The sequence below is a fragment of the Desmodus rotundus genome, chromosome 6 (assembly GCF_022682495.2).
Source record: "Desmodus rotundus isolate HL8 chromosome 6, HLdesRot8A.1, whole genome shotgun sequence".
Classification (NCBI taxonomy): domain Eukaryota; kingdom Metazoa; phylum Chordata; class Mammalia; order Chiroptera; family Phyllostomidae; genus Desmodus; species Desmodus rotundus.
Window position 1 is genome coordinate 121,751,253 of NC_071392.1, and position 27,967 is coordinate 121,779,219.

A 27,967-nucleotide genomic window follows, 5' to 3' on the forward strand; every position below is an offset into this window, starting at 1 on the left:
AGTACAGGTGATACATAATTTCATTATGACTCAAATGAAGTAGAGTGGGAAGTAAGCATAACATGGTAGTTGAGAGAAAGGAAGTCCATACTTAGTTAACAAAGAATATTAATTAAATTCCCTAGAATCTCTAGCCACTGGGAGCTGGCATTTCATATTGTCTGTGTTCTGTCTGACCCAGTAAACACCCTTTCACATTCAACTGGGCCTTCTCTCTGCCTTCCCCCAAAAAGCAAATCTTTCTCACACATTCCTATCACACAAAGGAAGTCTCTTCTGTGATAGACTTTCTTACCACGCCCTTTGCTTTTATCTGGAGGGAGCATCTACAAAGGAAGTCTTCTGCAAAGAGAATGTCTATATTGAAGGCCTCAGTATCCTAATGTTTTTTTATGTTAATTGGATTTAATAATAGTGTCTCCTTCATAGAGTTATTGTAAGTATTCCCTAATACACTGAAAACATTTAGAAAATGCCTGGCACGTCAAAAATAGTCAATAAATGTTGGTTTGCTCCTGTTAACAAAAGTAAGTTTTTAAGGATACAATCGGCCTAATGCTCTTGACATGGGATATAACTCTGTACTCCACGTGTTTTAATATTGAGGGGGAAAATGTGCAATTAACTGGTGCCTTATTTGGGATTTTACAAATTTATAAAGCAATCTCATTTTGAAAGCTATTCTGAAAGCTAACTTCTTTTTGTTTTTTGTTTTGAAAATATGCAAGTAATTTGCTTTGAAAATACAGTGGCAAATGCTTAAACAATGATAGACCACTCACTCTTTATACTTAAACACAGAACTTCTGTCATTTCCACATTGAAAATATTCATGTCAAACGCAAGTGGTCTCAGTGTCAGGAATAAATTCCTCTTTAGGAGAAGGTGATGAAACATAGAAAAAGCAGTATCTCTGGTAACACCTCTGCTTTTGAAAATTTAAATTATATAACAACTTGTTATCAATTCGCTAAGTAGAAGCTTCTAGTTGGTTTTGGAAAAGCAGGACCCATATGCATAATGTCTTTCTAATTCTTTTTCGGAGTGGCTCCTTCTTGTAACCACATGCACCCTTACTGCCTCCATAGGTGGTTCTTCCTTCACTGGCCTGCCTGAGGATAGCAGTTTATGAGGAAGGAGGTAAATTTATTGGTCACAGGATCCTGCCAGTGCAAGCAATTCGGCCAGGTATGGATAGGTAGTACGGTGAGAAACTTTATATATGTTGTAAAGAAAATCATCGCTGTCTTACATGATTACTCAAGAATGATTTGGGAAGCTACTTGCTGCTTTGCTGTTTTGTTCTATAGCAAGACACCAAAGCAGCAAAAGTCTTGTTCTAAGAACAATAGTCTTGTTCTAAGACTATTTAAACCTGGCAGTTTCTGCCTTTGTGACATGCTATGGTGTCTGAATCAACTCTTGCCACAATGATTGTATAATAATTATGTACAACAAACTATCTGAAAACTCAATAGCTTATCACAAGTATTCATCTTCAGACTCACAGGTCTGTGGGGTGGCAGGGTTTGCCTGGGCTCAGCCGAGTAGCTGTGCTGTGCTTCAGGCTGTGGGCCGAGTTAGGACTGTTCTACGTGTGCTCACTGAGGGGCCCAGGCTGACCAGCAGTGGGCGCCTGGTATGGGCCTCTCCGGGCAGCCCACTGGAGTGCACAAAACAAGGCTGACTATGCAAGCGCATTCTAAGCCTCTGCTTGCACATCACTAAGGTCCCATCGTCCAGAACACAGCATGTGGCTAAACCACATGCCAAACCAGAGCAAGTGAAGGAATCAAGGGAAGGGAGGAATTTGGACCAATAGTTCAATCTGTGACACATGCCTTTGAATTCTCTTTTGTGAGGGAAAACAGTTGGAAATAAAAAGATCAGAATCAACATTGTTTTCCTCTCTGATGAGAAAAATAATACCTTATCACTCAAAACTGTGTGATTAAAATGAGAAAGAAGTGAACTGTTTGTCATCCAGAGCCACCTAAAATAAACACTTCCATCACATAGCTGTTCCTGTGTTCTAACTAAGATTGCGAAGAATATGTGTGATGCGCAATATCATTGTCACCCTCCAGGCTATCACTACATCTGTCTGAGGAATGAGAGGAACCAACCGCTGATGCTCCCAGCTCTCTTTGTCTACATAGAGGTGAAAGACTACGTCCCAGACACATATGCAGGTAAACAGCCGAACTCAGATGGGTATCTCCTTCTGAGGTCCCCCACATATGTGTGGAAACAAAGGCAGGAAATTCTGTCCTCAGAATCACCTCTACTTTGTATATATGTTTAGAAGGTCAGCTGCCCAAGCCTTTATGAATAAGTTTTCATTTGATTTAGTTCAAGTCCCCAAAAGCATCGAGCATATTTATCCACCAGGAAGTAGCACTATTCTCATGGGCCCAACACGCTCTAACCCACGCTACCTGGTACTACAGCAGTCTGTCTAGATCTGTGTAATTAATTTGCCTCGAGCCAGTTTTAGAACGCGGATTCTGTTCATGCATGGAACCCTCAGTTTGGAGAAGTTAATTTATGGTGATGTCGGCCAGGGATAATAAACTTAAAATGCTCATGGTGCTAAGTGACCGGTGTAATGCACTAACAGTGGTGCAGACTATGGCAAGCTTGGAGCCCAGGCCCCATCCAAAGGTGGCAGCCGTCGGGCACCCCAGCTAGACAGTGTCCTGTGCTAATGAAACCCATATTGCCAAATCTTTGGGTTGTTTTAACAGTCTGTAAAACAGGCCTTTTATGTGAAGTGTCCCCATTGATGAAACACCATTTGGGCCAAATAGGCCAACTGTGGGAACCATTGCTGGAATGGATGGAACCCCCCAAAAGAAACTAAAAAATATGGAGTATTGAGACATTCTGATTTGGAACCTGTCAAGTTTGGCTCTCAGAGCTGACCTCTTTTGAATGCTCTCTTCCTGAGGTTTCAGCAAAAGGTCTTGACTCTTGTCCATTTCAAAAACATGAATGAGTGGGTAATTATATTGGTAGATGTTTGAATTAAAAATAAATGATGAATTGATGGATTGATGGGTGAGTAGATGGATAGTGAAGTAATGGATGGATGAATGCATGGATGGATGATGGGTAATCAATACCTCCAGGATCTTTGATCTAGAATGTCTCTTCCCTACTTAGATGTGATTGAAGCTTTGTCAAATCCAATTCGATATGTGAATCTGATGGAGCAGAGAGCTAAGCAACTGGCTGCTTTGACACTGGAAGATGAAGAAGAAGTAAAGAAAGAGGTGAGAGGATGTTCTAATCATATCCGTAGCATTAAGCATGATTTCCACACCGAGGTGCTGGCTTCGGCTATGTAACATCACAGCTCAGGAGGAGAAAATCGCACATTGGAAAAACGTTTTCATGGAGTTCAGCATCATTTATCATTTCACAAAACTGCCAGATGATTGACTGAATGTTTCATATCATTTTCTCCTGGTATGCTGTGGCCACCACCACTGTCTTATTTTGTGATCATATGAAACAGTACACACTTGCTGTTCCAGGTGAAAATTTCTAGATGGTTTCATGTTAATTAAAGGTGATCAAGGCACTTAGGAAAGAAGATGATTATCAAGTTGGTTAGTAGTTTCCTTTGTCTTTAAAGTGCAGGATTTTCAAAGTGCTTTTTTTATTTCTTTCAATATATAAAGTACAGTATTTAAAACAATACCTGGTGTGTAGTATGGGCCATTAGCTATTTACTATTATTATTACATTGTATATTTATGTGTTAAAATATATATTCCCCAAATAGTTGTTATATTATTTTAAATAACATATAACAATGCAAAGAATAATAAAGAAAGGTCTAGAAATATTAGAAGTGAAGACTGTATGTAGATCATTTGTTTTTTTTAAAAATGAAGTATTATCAAAAAATGAAGTATTATCTAATGATTATTAGAGATGACCTAAATATTAAAAATGGTGATAAAATTAGCTATTTTCATATTTTATTTGAATATTCAGAAAATTCAGAGGAAAGGATAATAAAAATAGAATAACTATCAGTGTGGGGGGGAAATTGAAAATTGTTTGGATAAACTATAATAGCAAGTTCATTTAAGTTGATATTATTTACTAATAGCCTTCTTCTTATTCTGAAAGAGAATCTTAGATTTATCATAGGAAATTTTAAAATTAAAAATAGGAAAAGAAAGTCTTAAAGATATTACCTGCAACTGAAACACCCAAGCCACCCAGCAATAACACTGTAAAAGGGGTGCATATGTAGCTAGTCTTTTTATGCACAATTTTACTTCTTCATAATGTAGGATAATATTCACAGTCTGTGTTTTATTTTCACTTAATGCCAATAGTTTCCATATTATTAAACATCCTTCTATGACATGCCTTTCAATGACTTCATTTTCTCTGCCGTGTAGCCATTCCATGATTTGTATTTCCAACCCCCTATCATCGGGTATTTGGAATGCTTCCCTATTTGAAGCAGATCTTGTATGAACATCATATAAATATTTTAGCACATCTATGATTATTTCCTTGGTTTTTGTATAGAATTTTAGAAGTTTTGGATCTAAGATATTGAGTTAATTGAACATGAGAAAACTGAAATGAAAGGAAAGCACTTCACATAAGAGTAGTATTTTCCAGCTCTCATTTACGCTGTGGGCATCACATCCTGTAGAACCAGCAGATAAATCATCCTCTGTGACGAAATTTCAAGTTAGACTGAAAAGTTTTATAAATAATGCTTTTTTGTGGTATGCAATAAGTGGAGTTATAGGGAAATTTTACACTGCCAGAACATTATGCCTAATGGTAGACATGACTATACTTCCAAAGTTATTTGTGCTTCTGAAGTTTATGGTTAACATCTGCAGAAGGGAAAAAAACAATTAAAAAAAAAACCCAAAAACCTTAGGCCCCCTGCTTGGATGTTGAGGGGTTAGCCTAAGCCATCACTGCTTGTACAGAACCCACTGAAGGAGGTGTCTTCCCATGTTTTTTCCAAGCAGATGCTGCTGGTGCCCAGCCCACACCTCCTTTGCAGGGCTGCTGCAGTGGTGGGCTGCTGGCCACTCGCAGCTCCAGACTCCTCCAGAGGACTGGCCTGGACTGATAGGAGCCACCTCCTCTGGAGATGCCCAGAAAATTATTCCTAGAAGGGGGTGATTCATGTCCAGAGGCTGAAAGATCAGGGAGAGTAACAGCCCACACCCCTTACTGTGGGGTGGGCAACTTCTGTGTTGCAGTTCACACTCCCAAGCCCCTATTGGATCAGGTTGAGGCTAGATTCCACCTAAGACCATGTGCTGATGTGTTTTCTCTCCCCATTCTATCTGCTTTTCTCATTTCCCTACAGTTCTCTCCTGAGACAGTTCTCTCAATAAATCATGTACTCAAGAATGCCCATGAGCAACTCTCCTTATAGGAAATCCAGCAATGCTAAGTAGCTTCTGTTTATAATTAAATTAAAAATTGAGTGCCTTTTCTGAATTTTTCATTTGGGAACTAGAATTTAAATGTCTGACAATAGTTACATCTTTAATTCTGATGCTTCTTCAGAGATAATAGTGCTTCTTTCTTAACAATGTCCTTTGAAAAGATTAACTAAGACTACAGAATTCAATGGATTTCTTGCTTTGCTCATAGAGACATCAATATGAAATTAAAACTCTCCTTAGAAATGCACCAGAAACTTGGAATCTCTTTTCTCTTCTACCTTCTTTAGCTTCTACCATATTGAATAAAATTTAATTCAAGGTAAAGACAATTTATGTAGATATAAATAAGTTACTATTAATAGCATTCTTCTCCAATTAGAAAACAGGAATCTCTTTCATAAACTAGATGTATTTTATTTTCTAAGAAATAGAAGTTTGAATGAAGCATTTTCAAGTAAAATTACATGAATTGTCACTATTTAGAAACAAGACCCTTTATATCATCAACCTCCACCTGTTTGTTAGCCAGGTTCTCCAAGGAGCAAGCTTGCATTTGAAGGGAACTTTCCAAGACACCAGCAGTTTCAGCTAATGTAGTGCAGCCGTTGAGGGGACAGTCTCGTAACTGCATGTGTTGCTGCTGGTGCCTCAGAGAGGACCGTTCCTCTAATAACGATTGAAAAAATGCCACTGTAAGGTACGGAGACCGAGGGCCTTTGAGACTGCAGGGACCCTTTCACACTGCTGTCCTGCCAAAGCTTCATCTTTGCAGCAGACATCACTTACCAAAAAACTATTTGGAGACAATGCAGCAGTAACGGGGGTAAAAACACAGTAGAATTTTAGGGCAACCTTTTGTTTCTCCTCTAACAAATGGTGATCAGAAGGGATTTTCAGTAAATGTGTAGTGCTGGTGAAACTTAGAGAAAATTTGGACCTTTTCAGCTTTAGAAATAATTTAGAGACATTGAATCAGATAGACTCCATATGGTCGAACAGAAAAAAAATACACTGTTTTTCCTTTGAAAAGTCTAAACCCGTAACTGACCTCATTTTTGAAACTCAAGAAAAAAATCGTTTTCCCTTACCATGTAGTGCTGGGAAAGAAGAGTCATTTCACACCTTGGAATGCCGGTGTGCCCTTATCTTGTCTTGAACTAATGCAAGTGTATTTGAATGAGGCCACTGCAAATAAGTAGCTGTGGTTTTCTCGGAAGAAAATTCTATCTAGGACATGGCAGGCACTGGAGACACTATTTTAGCAGCAAAGACTTTTTTAGTAGAATCCTTTTAACTTGTAGTTGTAAAGGTCATTTCTACTCGAAAATTAAAGATTTCATTGGGCTGCAAAATGGTCCCACGTTACTAATAGTCTAATAAGTTATCTCCACAGAGTAATTTGAAAACCAAATAAATAGAAAATTGAAAATTCCTCCATGCTTTGGACTGCAGATATTTATTTTATATCATGTGAAAGATACATATGTATGTTGGAAGTTAAGGAATAATAGAGATTAGAGTTGCTAGATTTATTTTTAAAGTTGTTGTTCAAGGTGGTAAGTTAATAAAGTTATAGAAAGTTGCCTTATCTGATTAATAACAAAGGCTTTATAATATGTTTAGCTATTTCTCTAAATAAAAGGTCATATAAAAAATTTAAAAACATTAAACAAAAGAAACAAAAAGCCCCTCAGTAATCTTGCAGATACAGTTAAAATTTTTGGTGTATGTCCTTCTAGCGTGTCTTCTATGCATATTTATTTTTCTAACAAAAGTTTTTAATTTTTAAAAAATGTTTCCCAGCCCTAATATTTTAAAGAAGTAACAGAGATGCCCAATAAGACATCTGTAACAGTTGGGATTTTCCATATTTAAAATATGCCTATAAAGGGACAAAAGTCACTGTCAAATGTATCAATCCCAAAATATTATTTAGAACAATAATTTTCAAATGCAGTATTTGGTAAAACCCATCAAGGAGTGGGAAAAAGTAAATATTTATTGAGTGTTTACTATGGTACGGGCAGTGTTCTAAGCCCTTTAATAGATTAACATATTTATGTCTTAAAAGATTCGTATGTCTTATTTCTATTCCTATTTAACAGATGAGGAGAATGGGGTGCTAGAGGTTAAATTCGTCACCCAGGGCCACACAACTAGTAAGGAGCAGAGTCAGGACTGGAATCTAAGCAGCCTGGCTCCAGAACGCACGTTCTCCACCAGCACTTCCCTGCATTTAATGTGCAGAGCAGGGCATCGTGACGAAATGCTGCCCCTGGGCCAGGGGTGGGTGGGCCCTGAGGCTCAGGAACTCTAACAAGCCCCAGGTGATGGGGCGATGCTGTTTGAGGAGCACACTCTGAGCAGCAAAATTCTATTCTATCCCACATCGCACTATGTCCCTCAGGGACAAAAGTAATTTTCCAGTAACCTTTAATAAGGACTAGGCCTTCATTCATCTTTCTTCCCTCCACGTCGGGCTACCGAGCACAGACTATAAGACCTTTACCTTAAATAGTAATGTCCTTTGAACTGAATTTTTTTTATTGAATCCAATGTCAAGATTTCCCCCTTTAAATCGCTGAATATTATCAGACCTTGTTCTTCAATAAGTTAGGTCTATATTGGTCTATATTGGGTTCTATTGGATCAGGTTGTATACCGGCTGCTGGCCAAAATGCATACACATGTCTCCCAGCTCTAAACTTCCAGGTTACAGAGGGTACATTCGGTCACCAAGCCTTCATGTGCCCCCTAGGGGCAGGTTACGGACTAAGACAGAGTACAGACGAACCTGGGAGACGTTTAGTTCTAGACCACCACAAAAAGAGTATCGTGAGAAAGCAGTTGTAATATTTTTTTTTTTTGCTGGTGGAAGGTCTTGTCTTTAGTTTGTAAAAACTCATCTGTGAAGCACAGTAAAGTGAAGTGTAACACAGTGAGGTGTGCCTGTACCTGATACTCCAAACCTCACTCGGCCCTCGAGGGCAACATTTCTGTTCTCAAGATTTCCTTCTATCATCTGTATGGTCTTCACATTCTGCAAAGATAGAGTTATTTGATAATACTTAAATTTCACTTACTCTAAGAGGCCTACTTTTTAAGTTATCAGACTCAGTATTCTTATAAGTGAGCTGAAATTTATCTAAAATAGTTTATGTTCTAATTCAGTGTGTGGCACCATGGATACCTTCAAAGGGATTTGATTATTTGAGAAGAAAAAGTCCAATGGTCTGGTGTAAATTTCACCAATAAAATAACCCAACAGCAAAAATCCCAGGCAGCGCTCTTACAAATGCCACAGAACTAACTCAGGAGGCCTTGGGTGCGTTTAACTTTTCCAGTACATAAGCTTAAAACTTGTCCGTGCTTCCGGAACTTGGTGATGTAATCAAAGATGAGGTTTACTAGTCATCTTTGATTATCCTTATGAAAACCTTCCTTCTCCAATAATAATTCAGCACAATAACAGTTCATGGAAACAGTAGTTTCTCCCAGCCCCTGAACATTCCAGCATCCAATAAAGTTGGAAGATAAGGTCTGCCTTCAGGATCTGGCCTTCTGATGACAACACTGCCCCTTCCGTTTGTATGTGGCTGTGCAGTTTACCAGGCACTTCCACTGGGTGCCCTGGGTACATCTGGACCCCAGCTGGGGCAAACATGTAGTCCCCATTTATAGAAGAGGAAATGGTTGCTTATAGTGGTCGAATGACTTGCCTAAAGTCAAAGGCCAATAAATAGAGCAATTGGGGTCTTTTAATATGAGATCTCAAGATAAATCCGTGTATTCACTTGAGTGGAAACCACTCAATGATCATTGGTTCAATTTCCCTGCTACCTTTTACCAACCTTCTCCATAATAATTTTTAAAATTTCAATGGATTCCAGTTAGTGGCTTCAGGTTCACCTGCCGAAAGCAGCGATGAATCCTGAAACTTGAGTATTGTCACCCATGCTGTGCCCAATGCCATAGAGGTCATAAAAATGTGACTCTTGATGACAAAGTTTTCCACTCTGCTGTAGAGCAGGGCTTCTCAAGTTTTCACGTGCATACAACGAACCTGGAGATCTCATCACACTGCACAGTCAGATTTACTCGGCCTGGAGCAGGGCACAGAATTCTGCATTTCTAACAAGCTTCCAGATGCTGCTGCTGCTGCTGGCCTGTGGGCCGTGTTTTGAGTAGCACGGCTTTCAGGCTTTAGCCCGTGTCAGAGTCACTTGGATGGCATCTTAAAGCTCAGATTGCTGGGCCCCCCCCTCAGAGTTTCCGATTCAGTAGGTCTGGGGTGGACCCAAGAACTGCATCTCTACCAAATTTGTAGTGAGGCTGACGCGTGGGTCCAGGGATCACACGGAGAACCGCTGTGTTAGAGCTCTGCGTCTGTCTCTCACAAGGGCTCTGCTCCTCCTAGGTGAAAGCCTTTAATTCCATCCACTCTAAGGTCAGCTTAATCCTGGGAACCGGCAAAGGGCTCAAGGAGAAAATTTTCTCTGGGAATTGTCTAGAGTGATTGGCCACAATCTTTGCCAAATAATATGGCTTAATCAATATGAAATATACATTCTCATAAAATGAACATAAAGGTGATTGGTCTCTGTTCTCTTTGAAAGAGGTATCCACCTTTTCTGCCTAATTGCCAAGAGTTCATTTCTGTTTAACTCTTTGGAGATTGTGTGAATATTTCTAATCAGTTAGGGTTGGAAGGAAGAGTGACATGTAACACATATAAAATAGTCAGCAAAGCTGTATCCTTTAATCCTTTAACCTCCTTCTAAATAAACTGCTACAATTATGAGTCAAATGCAGATTCTCTAACTACAGACAACAGAAAAGCAGCATCTTCAATTTTTTCATTCATTGATTCATTCATTTAAAGAAAAATTTTTGTTTTTTTAACATAACATCTAAGTGGTTTTTAGTTATGGGACTTTGTCATTAATAATATATCTATTACCCTGCTGGTGTAGCTCAGTGGATTGAGCACAGGCTGTGAACCAAAGGGTTGCTGGTTCGATTCCCAGTCAGGGCACATGCCTAGGTTGTGGGCCAGGTCCCCAGTAGGGGGCGTGTGAGAGGCAACCACACATTGATGTTTCTCTCCCTCTCTTTCTCCCTCCCTTCCCCTCTCTCTAAAAATGAATAAATAAGATCTTCAGAAAATAATATATCTATTGATTATATGTGAGCAGGAAAAATGTGGATTTATTCATTAAATTTTTTAACACAACTGAGCGTCAGTCACCACACAGGGCACTATATGTATATGTAATTAAAAGAAAAATCAGGTGTTCTCATAGGCCTTACAATCCTGAGGAAGAGACTGACATGCATAGTCATACAAACTTGCAGCTATCACTAATGTTTCAACAAAGAGAGACCCTGTGAATGCTGATTATTTCTTGCTCAGGCTGTGTCAAGAAGCAGTTGGATTCATGATCCAGTTACTGCTGGAGGAACATATGGGGTATTAATTGCAATAAAAGCCAGATTCATTTTACTTGGTAAATCAAGAAGCTTTAAATGCTGAAGTCAAGAGATGGGTCTGTTCATCTCCTTAAAACTGTCTTTTGCTCCTAACTCATCCTGATAAGCTTCAAAATATAGGAGTTTTGCTATACTTGATTTGAAAATGTTCAAACATATACAAACGTTGAAAGAATCATACATTGAACACCAAATATCAATGCCTGAATTCCATAACTAAAATTTAAGTGCATTCATTTATCACATACATATTCATCTAGCCATCCCTCTGTGCATTCATTGTTCCATCTTATTTCTGAGGCATTTGAAAGTAGGTTGCAAATATTAGTATATTTTATCCCTAAACATTTCAGAATGCATACATCAGGATATAGTTTTAAGAAATGATCTGAATTTCTTAGAAATTTGGGGAAGATACATTATCTTATTTCATTCACCTAGTAGAAATTTAAGGTAGGAATTACACACGTGTTTGAGGAAGCTCATTCTTGAGAGAGAGACTGGTTCTGACCAGCCCCGCTCACTGCCCACATCTGTGCCATGGGGACTAGATTTCCCCATGCATGATGAGTTACGAGCCTCACCCTTACTCTTCCAGAAAAATGGATGGCCTTGCCCCTTTCCCACCCAGTGTCCAGATCAAGGTGCTGCTGTCCCAGCCACTGCCTGGAAGGGGCTGCACTTTTTAGCTGACTCTGGCAAGGAGAGCACCACCCAGCACCTCCAGCAACTCAGGCTCACGCTTGGCATTTGGGAGACCCTTTACTTCGATATTAACCAGCCAATTAAGTTCCCCACGTTCTAACTCTCTATTGCTTGATTATTACATCCAAATTTTTAATGCCCAGGATGGAAATTTTTTCATTTAGCGTATCAAATGGCATCTCCTTCTCTGTAAAACTCATAAAAATGGTCTTTACAGTTTTCCTTTTACTGACAGACATAAGATATTTTAAATGCACTTCTGTTTATTTTTAAATAAAAAAACTAAATATTATTTTTTAAATAAAATTTTGGCTTTAAAAATTTCACTACTCCGTGTGAAGAAAAAAAGTTGTAATATTGCATTTGGCCACTAGATGGCAGGGCCCTACTTCTGCTGTAGTTAATTCTGTACTTTTTCTTTACTCAGCTAAGCAAAATTCAGTTCAACTAAAACACTAGCTTCCAACTTTCTTTCTTTGAAATTTGCTTAACTGGATCCTAAAAGTCTCTCCATTAAATTGAGAACACTGACATTTGTAGTTATTTGGTTTCTATCATAATTTCCAGTTTGATGTGAAAGTATTTTGTGCTTATTTTATTCCAAATCATAAAAAATAATATTTGGAGAAAGTCTAAGGATTGGGTGAAAGTCAAAGTCCCAAGTATTGACTTCCACTGGTTCCTTTAAGTGGGACAAGGGATTTTGTTTTTCATTTCAGCTTGCATATCCATAGAGTGGGAATTATTAAATCTTTCAGTGATGACATTTTAAAAATTTAGTTACAGTAGTTTATTACTATAGGTGATTTTTTGTTTGTTTTTGATGTCTTGTATTAAACCGTTTTATTGAAGGCATTTAACTTTTTACACATAAATGCCTCTCTAGGGCCACACAGTAAGCTCTCTGAGAATGGTGTTTACATTCATACAACCCCGATCTCAGCAGCAGATTTACTATCGCGGTTCCTTAAGTCGCTGCCATCACAGAATACAGAGTGAACTAGTGCAATGGAGACAGTCAGACTTTAGAGCATAGCACATATCATACACCATCCTTCTGCTGGTCGTGTGGCCTCTATCACGTCACGTGACTGTTAATAAAGTCTTCAGTGAAGACCTTCAGTAGTCCCTCCGGGGCCTTTGCCCCACCGTGGAGCTGACAGTGTGCCTGTGCCAACGACCATGACAAAGCTGGTGCCTGTACAGCGTCCTGCACACTGCCTACAGCTGCTTCCATTGTCCTTCTCCACTGGGGAAAGGTCAGTTAAAATGTGCCTAGACTGTCCTTAGTTAGCAAAATATGTTAAATATCAGTCTAATATATTTGCCATTATTGATTCCTATTAACCTAATAAATTAAATTTGTTTCCAAAAAATCATAAGAGGCCCCTGGCAAGTATCTAACTACACACAAAAGAAACCCAAATTCCTATCCTAGCATCCAGTGTCTTCCTTACCCGCCCCCTCTCCCCACCTTGTTCAGCCCCTGGGGTGAGGTGGGACTGGCAGGCTGCAAACCAGCTGTGTTCCCAGCACCTCCCACCTCTCCCGCCCTTCAGCGCTGCTGTGGGTGCATTGCTCACCTGACGCAATCCCAAAATCCCAGGCCAATTCTGCTCCTCTGAGCAGAGGGCACGGATGGGAAGCTTCTGGGCCAATTGCAGGCTCACCTTGTGCTGCGTTTGGCCCCTTGGTGACTTAAAATTCGGAAATACATGCAAAATTTCAGTTTTCCAGCTTTTCTCAAAGGCTGGGCAATGACATGCTGCAACTGAGTGGCAGCCACCCCCTTTTCAGGAGCTGCATCTCCAGCTCTGGGCACAGCCTCGCTTTGCCCTGTTGCATTAAATCTAGTGCACCTATCTCATTTCTGGCATTTCCATTAACTACCTATTAATGTGTGCTGTGAAGGGCACCCGCCTGGGGTTGTGCGATGCAGCACACCCTGCCTGGGGGCAGGCATCTCCAGGTGTGAATTCTGGACTAAGCACTTCTCCAAAGCATACTTCAAAATGCAGCACCAAACCCTGGTGATCTCTCTATCCTCCATTGTAACTACAAAGTGTCTGCCTATGTGTTTATTCAAAATGTATCTGCTCCTTAAAAATTACTTTTGAATGTATATATTATATCAGTGTCTGGCATGTAGGGACTTCATCATACATTTATTTGATATTTACTTTTCCTTCATTTGACTCACGTAGATGAGGGAACTTGGTTTCCCAAGTGCATGCAAGCTACATGGAACATACAAGGCAGATATAAGGCAAAAATAAGCAGGCCACATTCATTTTTAATACACTTCTAGTCTGACATCCTCAAGACGCTAATTCTAGTTGCCAAAAAGAAGCCACTCATGATTATTTTCATAGAAACTGGCTTTTCATCACCTCCATACTTTCCTCCATCAATATTTTTTTTTCTTCTCCAGAGGACTAATTACAGCCAGTTGTCACATTGGAAAGAATCTGGTTCACTCCCTGCGTGGCTCCAGGAACCTGCCTGGATATAACTGGGGAAGGCCAGGTGCCCGTGGAACAAGGCGCCAGCCATCCTTCTTTGTCTCCAAAGCAGCTGAGTTGGCGTCCACAGGCGCCCCCTTCAGCTGGGGGTCTGGGCGGCTTTACTGTATTTACCTCAGAGGACCAGCCCCAGTGGATGACTTCCCAAATGACCCAATGCTCCTGCCAGTGTCCCTTTTACTTTAGCTTCTGCTGTGCACTGTAAATGCTTTTCCTTTATAAATTTTGCCACCAAACACATTTATCGTATTTTAGTCTTCTCAAGTGTCTCCCATGCACCTAGATGCCTGCAGCAGTGAAGGAGGGGGAGCCAAGTGAGTAAAGAGGAGCAGTCCGGAAAGGGCAGAAACCACTCGGCTCAAGCTCAGAGTGGGAACGCAGGCCCAGGGTTGCCTGATCCGCTTTTTGAAGAAAAGCTTCATATATATATGTGTATGTGTGTGTATAGTGAACCAAAGAACACATTTTTATGTCCCCTATTTGGACCCTAAGCCTGCAGTTTGCAATTTCCTGCTGAACAAAGAATGCACATAAGGCACAGTGATTCTAGGGAGAATTTTCCTGATGGATGTAACCAAATGACACGACTACGCTAGAACTTATCCCGCAGAAGTAGCCATCTTTCAAAGGCAGAGTTCTGTGTAGTGAGTGCCTAGGTTGCTGGCTTAGGCCCCCTGCCCCCCACCCCAGGTGATCTCCCACACCTGGCCCCAGGGCCCACGGCTTCCGGGAGCACTGAGCAGGCCTCTCCTGGTGGATGAGAGGGGTTGTTTGTGGAACGAAACGAAGTTCTGCATCACACAAATGGCTTTGAGACTCATGCTTTAAAGATGCTTTGGCGGATAGCAAAAGCTCCTTGTGACAATCAGTGTCATTATTTTCACTCGTCTTACTTTCTATAAAAATGTTATATTATGACAATCCATTATCTGTAATTACATAACAAAATGTCACAACGTTGAGCTGCAAATGAGTCCTGGCTCTTTCCTAATACCTATATTTTTAATGTACTACAAAGTAGAACGTTGACTCAGCATCACTGTCAGTAAAATCTGCCATGGACCTGGAAGGCAACACTAAGAAAAGGGTTACATAACATTTAGAGTGTTGAAAAGCACCATTTACGTAGTCTGTAATCACTTTCTGAGGATCGACACTTACTAAAGGTCTACTCTGCGTGGGGCTGTGCACTAGTTGCCGGAGGGGATGGAGTGGAGACTTCATAAGTTTCGATGCCTTTGTTATTATTGTGATTCATTTGTGGTGTTACGTGAGCTTAAGTGCTTTATTTATTTAACACACACACATTTACTCTGTACCAGGAACTATACTAAGAAATTCATCAACATTCACTTACTTGATCCTCTACACAACTTTACAATAGAGCTATTATGATCTCTAGTACATGCTTATCCTTATCTGTAAAGATGAGGAAGCTGAGGCATAGTTAAGTGAATTGCCTAATACCACACTGCTAATAAGTGTCAGGGCTAGAATTTAAACTTGGCAAGTCTGGCTCCAAAATCTGTGCTAGTATCCACCGTGTCAATTAGCTACGGCTGCATTAACAAACAACCCCTAAATTTAGTGGCTTACATCACCAGCTACTTAGTATTTTTCATGAGTCATTTGGTCCTCTGGGCAGTTCTGCTGCTGGGGACCATGCTCAGCTCATCCTAGCTGGGCTCACGCAGGTGCCTGTGGCCAGTGGGGGCTGGCTGGCCTAGGACTTCCTTGCCTAGATGACCCAGCTCTCCTCCACATGGTCTCTCAGCCTCCATTGCTATTGCAGGGGTCTGAGAAAATGGAAAAACTCAGAAGTGCCTTTTCACTTCTTGGCTTGCAGCATCGGCTACATTCTCATTTGACCAAAGCCAATCACGTGGTCAGGTTAAAAGTCAGTGTGTGAGGTACTACCTGAGGGCCTAGACCTAGGAAGCAGTAAACCTGGGGTCTTTCATACAGTTAACTTGTCAGTCATCGTTCAACACCATGCTGTTTTTACGCTGCTTTCTAGGGAGTTTCAAATTTTATATTTCAGACTCCAAATGAGTTGTGAATGTGCTATCGAATGTGGCTTTGTTGGTTTAGGAAGGTAATTAAAAACCAGTAAGAAATGTGGAAAATGAAAGGATGTTTATCATTGTAGGCTGATCCTGGGGAAACACCATCAGAGGCGCCAAGTGAAGCCAGGACGACTCCAGCAGAAAATGGAGTGAATCACACTACATCCCTGGCACCCAAACCACCCTCCCAGGCTCTCCACAGCCAGCCTGCTCCAGGTAAACACTCAGAAAAGAGAGCTGTACAGCAGAACAAAGAGCCTCTAGTTTATTCATTCCACCAAGGAGGTGGCAGGATTCAGTAACCTAAAGCATCACATGAGCAAGGGTGTGTGGACTTAGAGGGCTCCAGAAATGTGTGATAAAGCAATGAGTGAAGGGATGGATGGATGGATGGATGCTAAGAGAGACACCTAAGTGACCACCTGGCTCTGCTGGCAACTTATGAACCACAGCATTACCCAGGTTTCTGGTGTCATTGTTTAGTGGTGGATCAGGATCCCTCTGCTGGCAGGGTGCGTGAAGGTTCTTCAGACTTCTTGTAAACAGCTGTGCTCTAGAAGCTCATTCCTAGTTCTTCCTCACTAAGTCAAGTCTCTGCAAGAATTCCTTCCCATCTTTCTCCAACTTACTTTCAATAACTTGAGTGTTTACCAGGTGCAGAGCACTCGGCGAAATCCTTCGTATGGGTTTTCTCATTGAACTCTTATAATAGTATCTGCTTACGAGGGTAGGTTCTGTTATTGTCCCCACTGTGCAGGTGAGTAAACTGCAGTTTTGAGGTGACAGGGTGCTTCTTGAAGGCGACATAGCTGGTGAAGAGTGACGTCAGCACTGACACCGTTCCCTGAGATCCTAAAACTCTTGCTTTCCACTTCTGTGCTTCTACCAAAGCTGTGCTCACGTCTCACTTCTCAGCAAAGTCCTTTGATTTAATGCAGCCAACTTTGACATTTAACCTAAGACTGCTTTAGGCAGCTGTCTCTCCTAAGCATGTCCTATTAGCCCAGTAGATGGCAGGGTTCCCAGGTGAGACTTCAGTGGGATGTTTCCTTTGCAAAGAGCTAAGGAATAGCATGTACTTAGTAACTTTTTGTTGAGTTGGTCTATAAAGTAAATAAAAGGCAAAATAATTTTCTTACATGAAGGTATGGCTTCACGTCTCCATCCTTTCTTGTCATGCTGGTGCATGGCCGCAATGAAATCCAGATCCTTCACTTGGGACCAGAGGGGTATTTCTCACGGGGGAGAATGAGATTTTGAAAAGAACAAATCGTATTAAGTTAGTATAAGATGTGACCAGGGCCTGTGGTTTTAAGAAGGTTGTGGAGATGGGTAATAGTAAGATGACTTGATCATAAACAAGAAGTGATATTTTCAAATGAAGATTTTTATATGACAAACGCAAACATTTTGAGTGCTTCTGGAATAGAAATGAGTCATTTAAATATGTGAGTAAATATAGTCTTGGGCTTTTGAAAGAGAAAGAGAATTTACACTGTTACTATTTGATTTTTTTACTTGATGTTTTGAAATAACTTGACTTACAGAGTCATTTTGTAAATGGAACAGAATACATTGCAAAAATGATTTCTGCTTCCCTAGTGTTAACATCTGTCAGAATCATGGTACCATGATCAGGTCAGAAAATTAGCCTTGGCACAATGCCCTGAACTGAGCTGCAGACTTTGTTTGGACTTCACCTGCTTTCCACTCATGTCCTTTTATTGTTCCAGGTTCCAGCCCAGGACCCCACACTGTATTTAGCTGTCATGGGTCCTGTTTTCCTTTAACCTAAGGCAGTCCCTCAGTCTGTCCTGTCTTTCATGACCTTGACACTATCGAAGAGTGCTGGTCGGTTTTTTGTAGAATGTCCCTCAGTTTGGACCAACCTGATGTTTTCTCATGATTAGGCTGCAGTGATGAATTTTGGGCAAGAACATCACAGAAACGATGTGTGCCCTTCTCAGTGCCTCAGATCCGGGGCACCTGATGTTGGGATGTGTCGTCACTGGTGATGTTGGATCACTTGGTTAAGGTGATGACTACCACGTTTCTCCACTGAGTTATGGTTTTCTCCTTTATAGTTAATGGATGTATCTGGGGAGATACTTTTGGATGATGCAAATATCCTGTTTCTCTTCACACTTTTGCCCAATGATTTTTGGCATCCACTAATGGATCTTGCCTGCAACAACTATTACTGCCAACTTGGTCAGCATTTGATTTTTTAAATGACCACTTGCCATTCCTGATTTTGCCAAAAGGTGGCACTAGTATTGCCTCTACTGAATTAACAGTTTTGCTTCAAAGTGGAGGGATATCCTTTTTCTCTATAAATGGAGCATATAGATTCACATTTAATTGTTGGCCTCAAAATAACAAAATAAGAACATTTCTTAGAAGTTTTTTTGGAGTAATTTTCTCTCAAAATTTGTAATTTCTCCTCCAAGAGATTTAAATTCAAGGGCCAAATGTTGTTTTTGCAGGAAGAATAAAATTCAAAAAGTTTTAAGTGGCTATTAATTTTATCCCTTTATTTCAGGTTCTGTAAAGGCACCTGCCAAAACAGAAGATCTTATTCAGAGTGTTTTAACAGGTAAATATCATCCTTCTCCTGACATGGAATTAGGCACCTGAGTAGTATGGAGTGTAAGAATTTAGAGGAAAGAAGATCTCCATCTATCTCTGAAAGATAACAATTAATATTTTTATCTAAAAATATTTATAGATATACAGTCCTAGCTGAGCCTACACTACACGATGTGATCACTGGGAAGTAACCATACTTGGCAGATGGGATCCTGTTGCTATAAAAAATAATTTCTGCCCTACCTGGTGTGGCTCAGTGGATTGAGTTCTGGCCTGCAAACCAAAGGGTCACTGGTTCGATTCCTAGTCAGGGTACATGCCTGGGTTTTGGGCCAGGTCCCCAGTAGGGGGCACACAGGAGACAACCACACATTGACATTTCTTTCCTTCTCTTTCTCCCTCCCTTCTCCTCTCTCTAAAAGTAAATAAAATCTTTTAAAACTAACTAACTAACTAACTAACTAGTTTCACAACATATCTCTTTTAGAATCCAAAAATAATTTTACACTGAAAATGTGACTCAGCTAACAAAAGTGTATGTCTTCCCCAAGTGACAATAAACTGTAATTTAGAAGTGCAGAATATTATCCATTTGTGCCAACAGAATGATACACTGTGTTTGGAAACTTCAGTACAGTTTGGAAATATTTTCTATTTGGTTAGTTCCATGAACTAGTGCAGCTTAAATTAGAATAAGCTTTCTTTAATACAATTAGCAGTAAGTAGTAGAGTCTGAAAAATGATGATAATACTTGACCTGATGTACAACAGAAATGGACACACGTGTTCACCAAAAACAGCACTATGGGAAAGAGCGCAACTGTACACACCCCACTGCCCATAAACAGTAGGATGGATCGATACGTTGTGGCATGGTCACAGACTAAAACCGGATGCAGCTCTGGGACTAATAAACTAGAGCCACACACATGGATAAAATTCACAAGGATCAAGTTGAAGAAAAGAGGCCAGACACAAAAGAGCACATTCTTGATGATTCCCTCTACCTACAGTTAAAAAACAAGCAAAACTAATTCACGCCGTTGGAAACACACATTGCATTATGCTTGGTAGGGAGCAGGAGCCAAAAAGAGGGCCTCTGGGTGCTGAAAATATTCTTATTTGTTCTGAGTAGTGGTTATTGAAGCACGCTCACTTTGTGAAAATTTACAGGCCTTAACATTCATGATTTACATACCTTTATGTATGTATTTACATTTCACCAAAATAATACATAAAATATGCATAGGATAATTACTTGAAGGATGTATTTTTTAAAAACATGTTTTTAAAGATTTAGCTCCCTGGGTAACAATACAATGTTGACACATAAAAGAAGAGTAAATACACAGAAGTGTAAATAGAGCATGATTGTTTAAATAATAAATATTGTTGTTTAAAAATAAATAGGCCCTGGCTGGTGTGGCTCAGTGGAATGTGTGCTGGCCTGCAAACCAAAGGGTTGCTAGTTCAATTCCCAGTCAGGGCACATGTCTGGGTTGTGGGCCAGGTCCCCAGTAGGGGGCACACAAGAGGCAACTACACATTGATGTTTCTTTCCCTGTCTTTCTCCCTCCCTTCCCGTCTCTCTAAAAATAAATAATTAAAATCTTTTAAAAAATAAATAAAATAAAAATAAATAGACACATAGAAAAAAGGCAATGGGTATACGGACATACTAGCAGTGATTATCTCTGAGTGGCTTGTTTATAAGTAATATTTGTTTCTTTATGTAATGAACATCATCTTTATACTTAAGAGCCCATTCAAAGAATAGCCTTTCATCTACAGACTTTTTTTAAAGTATTTTCTCTTGAACTTTTCAAGATCATACACTGGAACATCTCGAACCCTGTTGCTAAACTTGCCGTAGCTGAGGCTCTGCACACCATTTTTAAAGAGGTGGGCTGACTCTGTTAGCAAAAATGCAGCGATTCCTTAGGATTATAGATTCTTAATATAATAAGTTATTATGCAAACATAATGAGTCTATTTGGGCCCGAGGGAAACCATTAAATAAAATACCTGATTTTCTCTCCAGCCTCTTTATCAAAAGGAATCGAATATCAGGAGAATAGACACCTAGTTAAAAAGGAGAGCATATTGCAAATGCTTAAAGACCTCAGCATGTAGGAACATAATTTATTATTCTGATTTCAACATTTATCCACTAGATATCTCATTCTCTATTCAGGTCTGTTGTTATTCATGGCATATATCATTTCCAAATCTCTTGACAGTTCTAAATATTTATGATAACATGTTTTTGTTCCCAGCAGCAGAAAGTTCAAATGAAAGTATGGGAACATGTGAACTATGAATAATCTAGGTCCAAACAGATGAGAATTCATTGCAGTGAAGGCACCCCACTATTCAGGGATGGCTCAGAAAGAAAAACACTGGCCCGCCGTTAGACTTCAGGGACTGTAAGACGCATCTTAATTTCAGAAATGTTAACATGTTTTAATGCATTTTCTAGAGTTAATAAAATATGGCAATAAAATACAGAATGTCTTCAGGTCAAGTTCTTTCACATTAAACATTTTCTCAGCATTGGATAAAGTATGTAGTAATTTAAGATGCCACTAACACGTATGGTGCCTTTGGGAAAATCACATTAAGGGACTGTCCTTCACTTTATTGCTCTGTACTGGAGCAATGTGATAAATACGCAAACCTACCGTATCTATTCTGTGAACAGTGCCCCTGAGAGAGGGTGCCGTAGAACCTGTACAGTCATTTGTTAAGTATCTACAGGCACACTGCCAGAAACCGAGTTAAATACTTTGCAGGAATTCTTTTATTTCATCACCAAAATAGCCCTAAAAAGTAAGGTAAGGAAGTACTGTGATCCTTAAGGTGGATGCTCTTGGTGCCCCACCCACATCTCCTTTATCCTCTGGGGCACCCATTCTCTAGCTGTCACGAGTGCTGGGTAATAACAGCTCATAGCTTCCCCTGCTCTTGAAAATTGCCCTCAGCCCAGAGGAAGCCTCCAGTAGGATATGCCTCCCCCCTCACATACACAGCATGCTGACCTTCTTGCCTCATGGTGAGGCTGACTCTGTGGTACAATCCACCCTCCAGAGTTCCCAGTTGAATAAGGCAGGAGCCAGACTGCAACTAAGAGAACATTGTTGCTTAGCTACTGCCCCTCCCTATTTGCTGCCCTCATTCCTCTCTTCCTGAGATACCCCTCTGTAAATCACATGCTCCCGGTTGCCCCTCTTGGGCTCTGTTTCTAGGAAACCCAATCTTTTTTAAAAAGTTACAAGTAAAGAAATTGAGTCTTTGAGAAATGTGGTAACATAGTCACAAAGTTAACTATATCAGACAAACATTGCTCAATAATCAGTTACTGCTCCTCTCCACGTCTATACTTTCGGTCCTTCCATGTCTGTTAACTTTTCTACTCATGTGTTGCAGAAGTGGAAGCTCAGACTATTGAAGAGCTAAAGCAACAGAAATCATTTGTAAAACTTCAAAAGAAGCACTACAAAGAAATGAAAGACCTGGTTAAGAGACACCACAAGAAAACCACTGACCTTATCAAAGAACACACTACAAAATATAATGAAATTCAGAATGACTACTTAAGAAGGAGGGCAGCTTTGGAAAAGACAGCCAAAAAGGATAGTAAGAAAAAGTAAGTTGAATGAGTGTGTGTTTGCTGACATGAGGAAGAGAGCCATTTACATGGATTTTTGATGTTTTGTAACATATTTTGGACCTATAACTCTGCAAGAGGGAGCCACCTCACTCCCTTCATTCTTTATGGCTCCACTGTCACCTTAGTGCAGATTTGCCTATGGACTGAATTTATTTATTTGACCAAATTCTGAGAACAGATATGCAGGAAGTTCCACCCTTGAGTTCTAGCCTATGAGCCCAATATCAGTTGGCTGACTTCCCATATTACAACCTGGTGGGTATGAAAATTTTCCATGTACCTAGAACCTACTTGAAGAGACAACTTGTCATACAGAAAAAAGAAGACCCCTCTTTGCTGCACCATCTAAAACCCACAAAGCCCTGCACAGGTAACTCTTGTGTTTGGATCTAGGGGACCCCATAGCTCTATTCACCCAGACTTGATGGGGAGAAGCATCTCTTACATATTTATTCAACCACTATTTATTGAGTGTCAACGGTATGCCTGGGGGCCACAGCAGTTAACATGATCTATGCAGTTATCACCCACATGTAGCTGATACGGTAATGCCGGGAGCTGTGTGAGCATGGAAGCTACCTGTCAGTGAGCTGAGTCAGAGGGCCTGAACTACAGCCTTCCTTTCACTTCTTTACTGAGTTATGTTGATGCCAGGTTATAGGGAGAGGTAAGGTGAATTTTGCTGATTCATATTGTGAACATAAGATTTAACATGTGATTAAAAAGCACAATGAAAACATAGTACTGGTATTTTGTGAAGCAACTTAATCATTATTTCATAGAACTGGAGCTGCCTTAGAAGTCATCCAGGTGAACTTCCAGGAAGAAGCCGAAAGCTAAAGGCGTTAACATTTACCCACTTAGGCAAACAGTTCTGAGAAAGCTTGGTCTAAAACTTTTCCTAAATTTCTCTTTTAGTGATTTGTATGTAGTCATTTGTCTATTCACATATTTATTTACTTGTTTAAGTCTTATCCTACAAACTTCCAATAGAGTGTTGAAGTGACTTACAGAAGATGTGTGTAAAACTTAGGAAAACAGAAAAAGTAAAACAACATACACACAGGCTGAGGGGCTCCCAGCCCTTGAGACCCGCTCTCCAATGCGGGAGTCACGAGCTGCAAGTGGCGACTGAGCCCTTGGGCAGTGGCTCATAGAAGTGGAAATGTGCTCTAAACATAAAATACACACTGGGTTCCAAAGACTTGATTTAAAAAGAAAAGAATATAAAATAACTCATGTCTTTTTTATGGACTTACATTGATTTGATTTGATTTTTTTATTGTTGTTCAAGTACAATTGTCTCCATTTTCACCTCTCTACACCCCCCCCAACCCATCCCCACTTCTCACCCTCAAACCCACCCCCTTTGGCTTTGTCCATGTGTCCCTCATACATGTTCCTTGATCCCCCCCATTATCCCCTATTATTCCTCTCCCTCCTCCCCTCTGGTTACTGTCAGATTGTTCTTTATTTCAATGTTTCTGGTTGTATTTTGCTTTAATTACATGTTGAAATCATACTATTAGGAGTGTATTAGGTTATACAAAATATATTGTTAAAATTAATTTCATGCATTTTGTTTTACTTTTTAAGGTAGCTCCTAAAAATGTTAAATTATGTGTATAGAAAATAATTAAATATGTGGCTTGTGTTATGTTTCTACTGGACAGCACCAACCATTTAATTTAATTTCTGTCCTTGGACACTGAATTTAGCTCTTAACTTCTGAGAAAAGGAAATATGGGTTAGACAATTCTCCTTATTTAATTAAAGGAAACTTGCTTGCTTTTCCAAGAGAGAAAAACATTTTCCCAGTATTAAATTACAAAAGAATTTATCTCATGGATCTTAAACAAGGAACATTAGGCAATGGGATATTTTCAACTCTATTTTTATGGAAGATGCAGAAACATTATTTTTTTATACTTTCCCTCAACACAAAAACAAAAACCCCTAAGCGTCTAGTATCGAAAGACATATGAGGAGAAACTTCTTCAAGAGACAAAGCCACTGAGGCCTGAGTATATCTGTCCATCTGCCATCCCCCTTGATACAAATTAAAATTGTGAAAACAGCTCAGAGTTATAAATGGACATAATGTTCATTGGTTTTTTATTCAAATATCCATCATCTCACCCGAGCTTTTCACATAATTGAAGAGCAGATCGTGTAAGGCAGTTTTCTGTCCAGACACTGGTGTGCAATGGTTCTGTGCTGTACTTAAGAGCACAGACGTTGCTTTGCCTTAGGAGTCTGTCCCTGGGCGAGCTGCTCTGCAGCCTCCCCACTCTGTGGCCCCAGGCACATTGTCTCAACGAGCCTGTTTTCCTCCCACGTTAACTGAAGATAGTCGTACTACTGGTGGGGTTGTTGGGCCAGCCTTTTGTAAAGTAGAAAGTGCCTGGCACGTAATGACTGGTCTAAACAAAGGTTTTGTCCTCGGGGTTCTGACTGTAGCTGAGGTTGATGGTGGAAATACTTGCAAACACAGTGCTCTCTAGAAGGAACTCTGGTGAGCCACCCACCTCCACCTTGCTATGACCTGCATGTTTTGTTGAGTCCAGCCCTGTGTCTCTGCAGATCAGAGCCCAGCAGCCCTGACCACGGCTCATCAGCCATTGAGCAGGACCTTGCTGCCCTGGATGCTGAAATGACCCAAAAGTTAATAGACTTGAAGGATAAACAACAACAGCAACTGCTTAATCTTCGACAAGAACAGTATTATAGTGAAAAATACCAGAAGCGTGAACATATTAAACTGGTAAGCCCGAGAAACATGATTTATGTTTGTATGGCTGGAACCCTATTTTCTGTAGAAGGCTTTTGATGAAAACCTTGGATAACTTAAAGGGAGACCATGGCAGGTCAAGCTGGGAGCTTCCTTTTGCTTTTTTCCCCAATATTATTTTGATGCCAGTTTATAGAGAACCGTTGGATGTATTTTTCAGATCCATATTATGACATATGATTTACCTCATGATTAACTTACAAGCACAATCAAAACTCAGTCCCTGGGTTTTAAAAAGCTACAAAATCACCATTTCTTAGAAGTGGAAATTGCACACACTAATATATTATACGCCCACTATTCCAGCATCTTTACCAAGCTCATCTCTGTTCCCTAATGAGGCAATGTTTTATTGCTTTTATTTTCACTGACTTATTTTGGGGTTATTTCAATTCCTTGAAATCTCACAAGGAATTGGAAAACACTTTAAGAAAATTAAGAACATGCTACAAATAAGTGTTCTTTTTATTTTGTATCGCTGGGCTTTTTAAAAACTAAAAAAAAAAAAAATCATACAGCCCACTCCCTTACATTTAGAAAAGGCACTATTGAAATGGTCAACATGGAGTGTTGTAACCCCCTTGCTGAGGCTCCCAGGGAAAGAAAATGCCATCATCTCTGTTAATGGTCAGTTTGGTCTCCTAAAATGTTTTCTCATGAAGTGTGACACTTTCTCCATTGTTGCTGATGCCTTGACACATAGTAAGGATGTGATAAATGTTTGGTGATAGATAAAGTAAATGAATCCATCAATAAAGTAACCTTCAAAACAAGCTTGTGACTAAAACAAAACAAAGGAGTGACCTTAATAGAAATTAGTGTCCCCAGAGGAAATGGGCCCTGACAGGTGTTTGCATGGCCTGTCCAGTTCTTCCCTGGAGGCGGGTCCACGGGAGAGAGTTCTGAGGCTGTCTCTGCTGGTAGGTTGGATGGTTTAGCCAGGATACAGTGCAATTCTGTTGTTCAAATACTGGTTCCCATGACAGTATGCAAATGAGCAGGGCTAAGTCACATGAGGAGCTATCTAAAATCAGATTCCACTCTCAGTTACTGTCAACTTCAGCATGCATCAGAATAACCTGGAGGGCTCATTACCGCAGATCATGGGATCCCACCCTGAATTTCCAGTTCAGCAGGCCTCCCTTGGAAGGCTGCTGATGCCCGGAGCTTCTGCCCCAGGGCCACACTTTGAGACCCATTGCCCCCCACCTCAGTGAGAGACTCAAAGTTTGTCTTTAACAAGCTCCACATGATTTTGATGGGCCACCTTGTCTGCGAGCCACTAAAATAAGATCTGAGCTGTGAAAGACCATTGGGGCAGCAGTCAGGTTCAGTATGAGAATGGGATTGCCTTGACAGACCTGAGAAGGTCAAAGCACCTTTTAATGGGAGATGATGGCTTTGAGACCCAGCGACAACCACTGCCATCTGACTTTCTCCAGTATACCATTCCTAGTATTGCAGGAGATAAAATAATAATAATATAAAAATTAAAATAGCCGCATGTATTGAGCACCCACCATAGGGCCATACACTGTGCTAAGCCATTTACAAGAGTTGTCCAATTTAACTCTCATAATAGCCACTGGAATTTGGTACTATTGTCAGTCCATTGGCAGATTAAAAATCTTACCAAGCCCTGCCGGGTGGCTCAGGTGGTTTGGAACATCAGCCCATACCTCAAAAGGTTGCAAGTTCCATCCCCCATTCGTGTGTATACAGGAAGCAACTGATTGATGCTTCTCTGTTTCTCTCTTACATCAATGTTTCTCTCTCTCTCTCTGTCTCTCTCCCTCTCTCTCCCTTCTACCTCTCTCTTTAAAGTCAATGAACATATCCTGGGATAAGGTTTAAAAAAAAATCTTACCAAGAAGTTTAGTACCTTTCCTAAGGTTTCACTACTGGAAAGTAGTAGAGTTGAGATTTGAACCTTGATCTTCTGCTTCTGTAGCCCCTGCTTCAAAATCATAATGCAGATGCCTCCACTAGTTCAGATTTCAAGTCAAGATTATCTTAATGACCACATATCTACTCAGAGCACACAGCCAACTCCTTCATTATGAGGACTCGGATACTGCATCTCCCTCTCTTTTTTTCCTTAACAGACTTACTTCACACACCATGCAGTTCACTCAGTTCAAGTGTACAGTTCAACTGTGTTTACATTGTGGATCTGGATGTTAGATAAAGCCCCAGCACCTTTGGACACATCCATGGGCCTTTGTTAAGAGGGCTAAGCCCCAAGCACATTGGATTTAGAACCAAACCAAGTTTATTTCATGCCTGTTTGGGAGCATTCATGAACTATGAGCATCCACAAACTCCGTGCCTTTTGGCAAATGTGTGTATTAGAACTTTCTATCAACTCCATTTGTAACAACCAGAAGTTGTTCTACTGGGAAATCTTACTACTGTCATAAGATAATTCACTTGTCAGTTCTGAATTATGAGCAGGCGTTTTAGGCTGAATTAGACAAATGCATGTGTAGTTAAAAAGTGTGTAGGCCCCAAGTAAAAAAGAGTATTTGGGTGATGAGGAAAGTGAAACAAAACATTTTATCTTCCAAAGTTGCTTTGGGAATTAAACACAAATGCGTTTTTGTTAAGGATTGCGCATTTCCAATGAGTGCACTTCTAGGATCTAAAAAGAAACTATAGCATTGGTTAGCGCTCTTTTGAATGCTCATTAA

The 27,967-nt window shown here is 40.2% G+C and overlaps 1 protein-coding gene across 4 annotated transcripts in view; it reads left to right on the forward strand.

Moving 5' to 3' along the window:
• The window catches only part of PLCB1 (phospholipase C beta 1), a 647,197-nt gene that overhangs the window by 527,828 nt on the left and 91,402 nt on the right, over nt 1-27,967 (forward strand). For all 4 annotated transcript variants that reach the window (XM_024559913.4, XM_053926267.2, XM_024559915.4 and 1 more), the window contains exons 21-27: nt 1,089-1,188; nt 2,088-2,192; nt 3,166-3,275; nt 16,311-16,443; nt 18,770-18,823; nt 22,243-22,462; nt 25,070-25,250. In XM_024559913.4, coding sequence (XP_024415681.1) covers nt 1,089-1,188; nt 2,088-2,192; nt 3,166-3,275; nt 16,311-16,443; nt 18,770-18,823; nt 22,243-22,462; nt 25,070-25,250 — 903 coding nt within the window. The remainder of the gene's footprint in view (nt 1-1,088; nt 1,189-2,087; nt 2,193-3,165; nt 3,276-16,310; nt 16,444-18,769; nt 18,824-22,242; nt 22,463-25,069; nt 25,251-27,967) is intronic.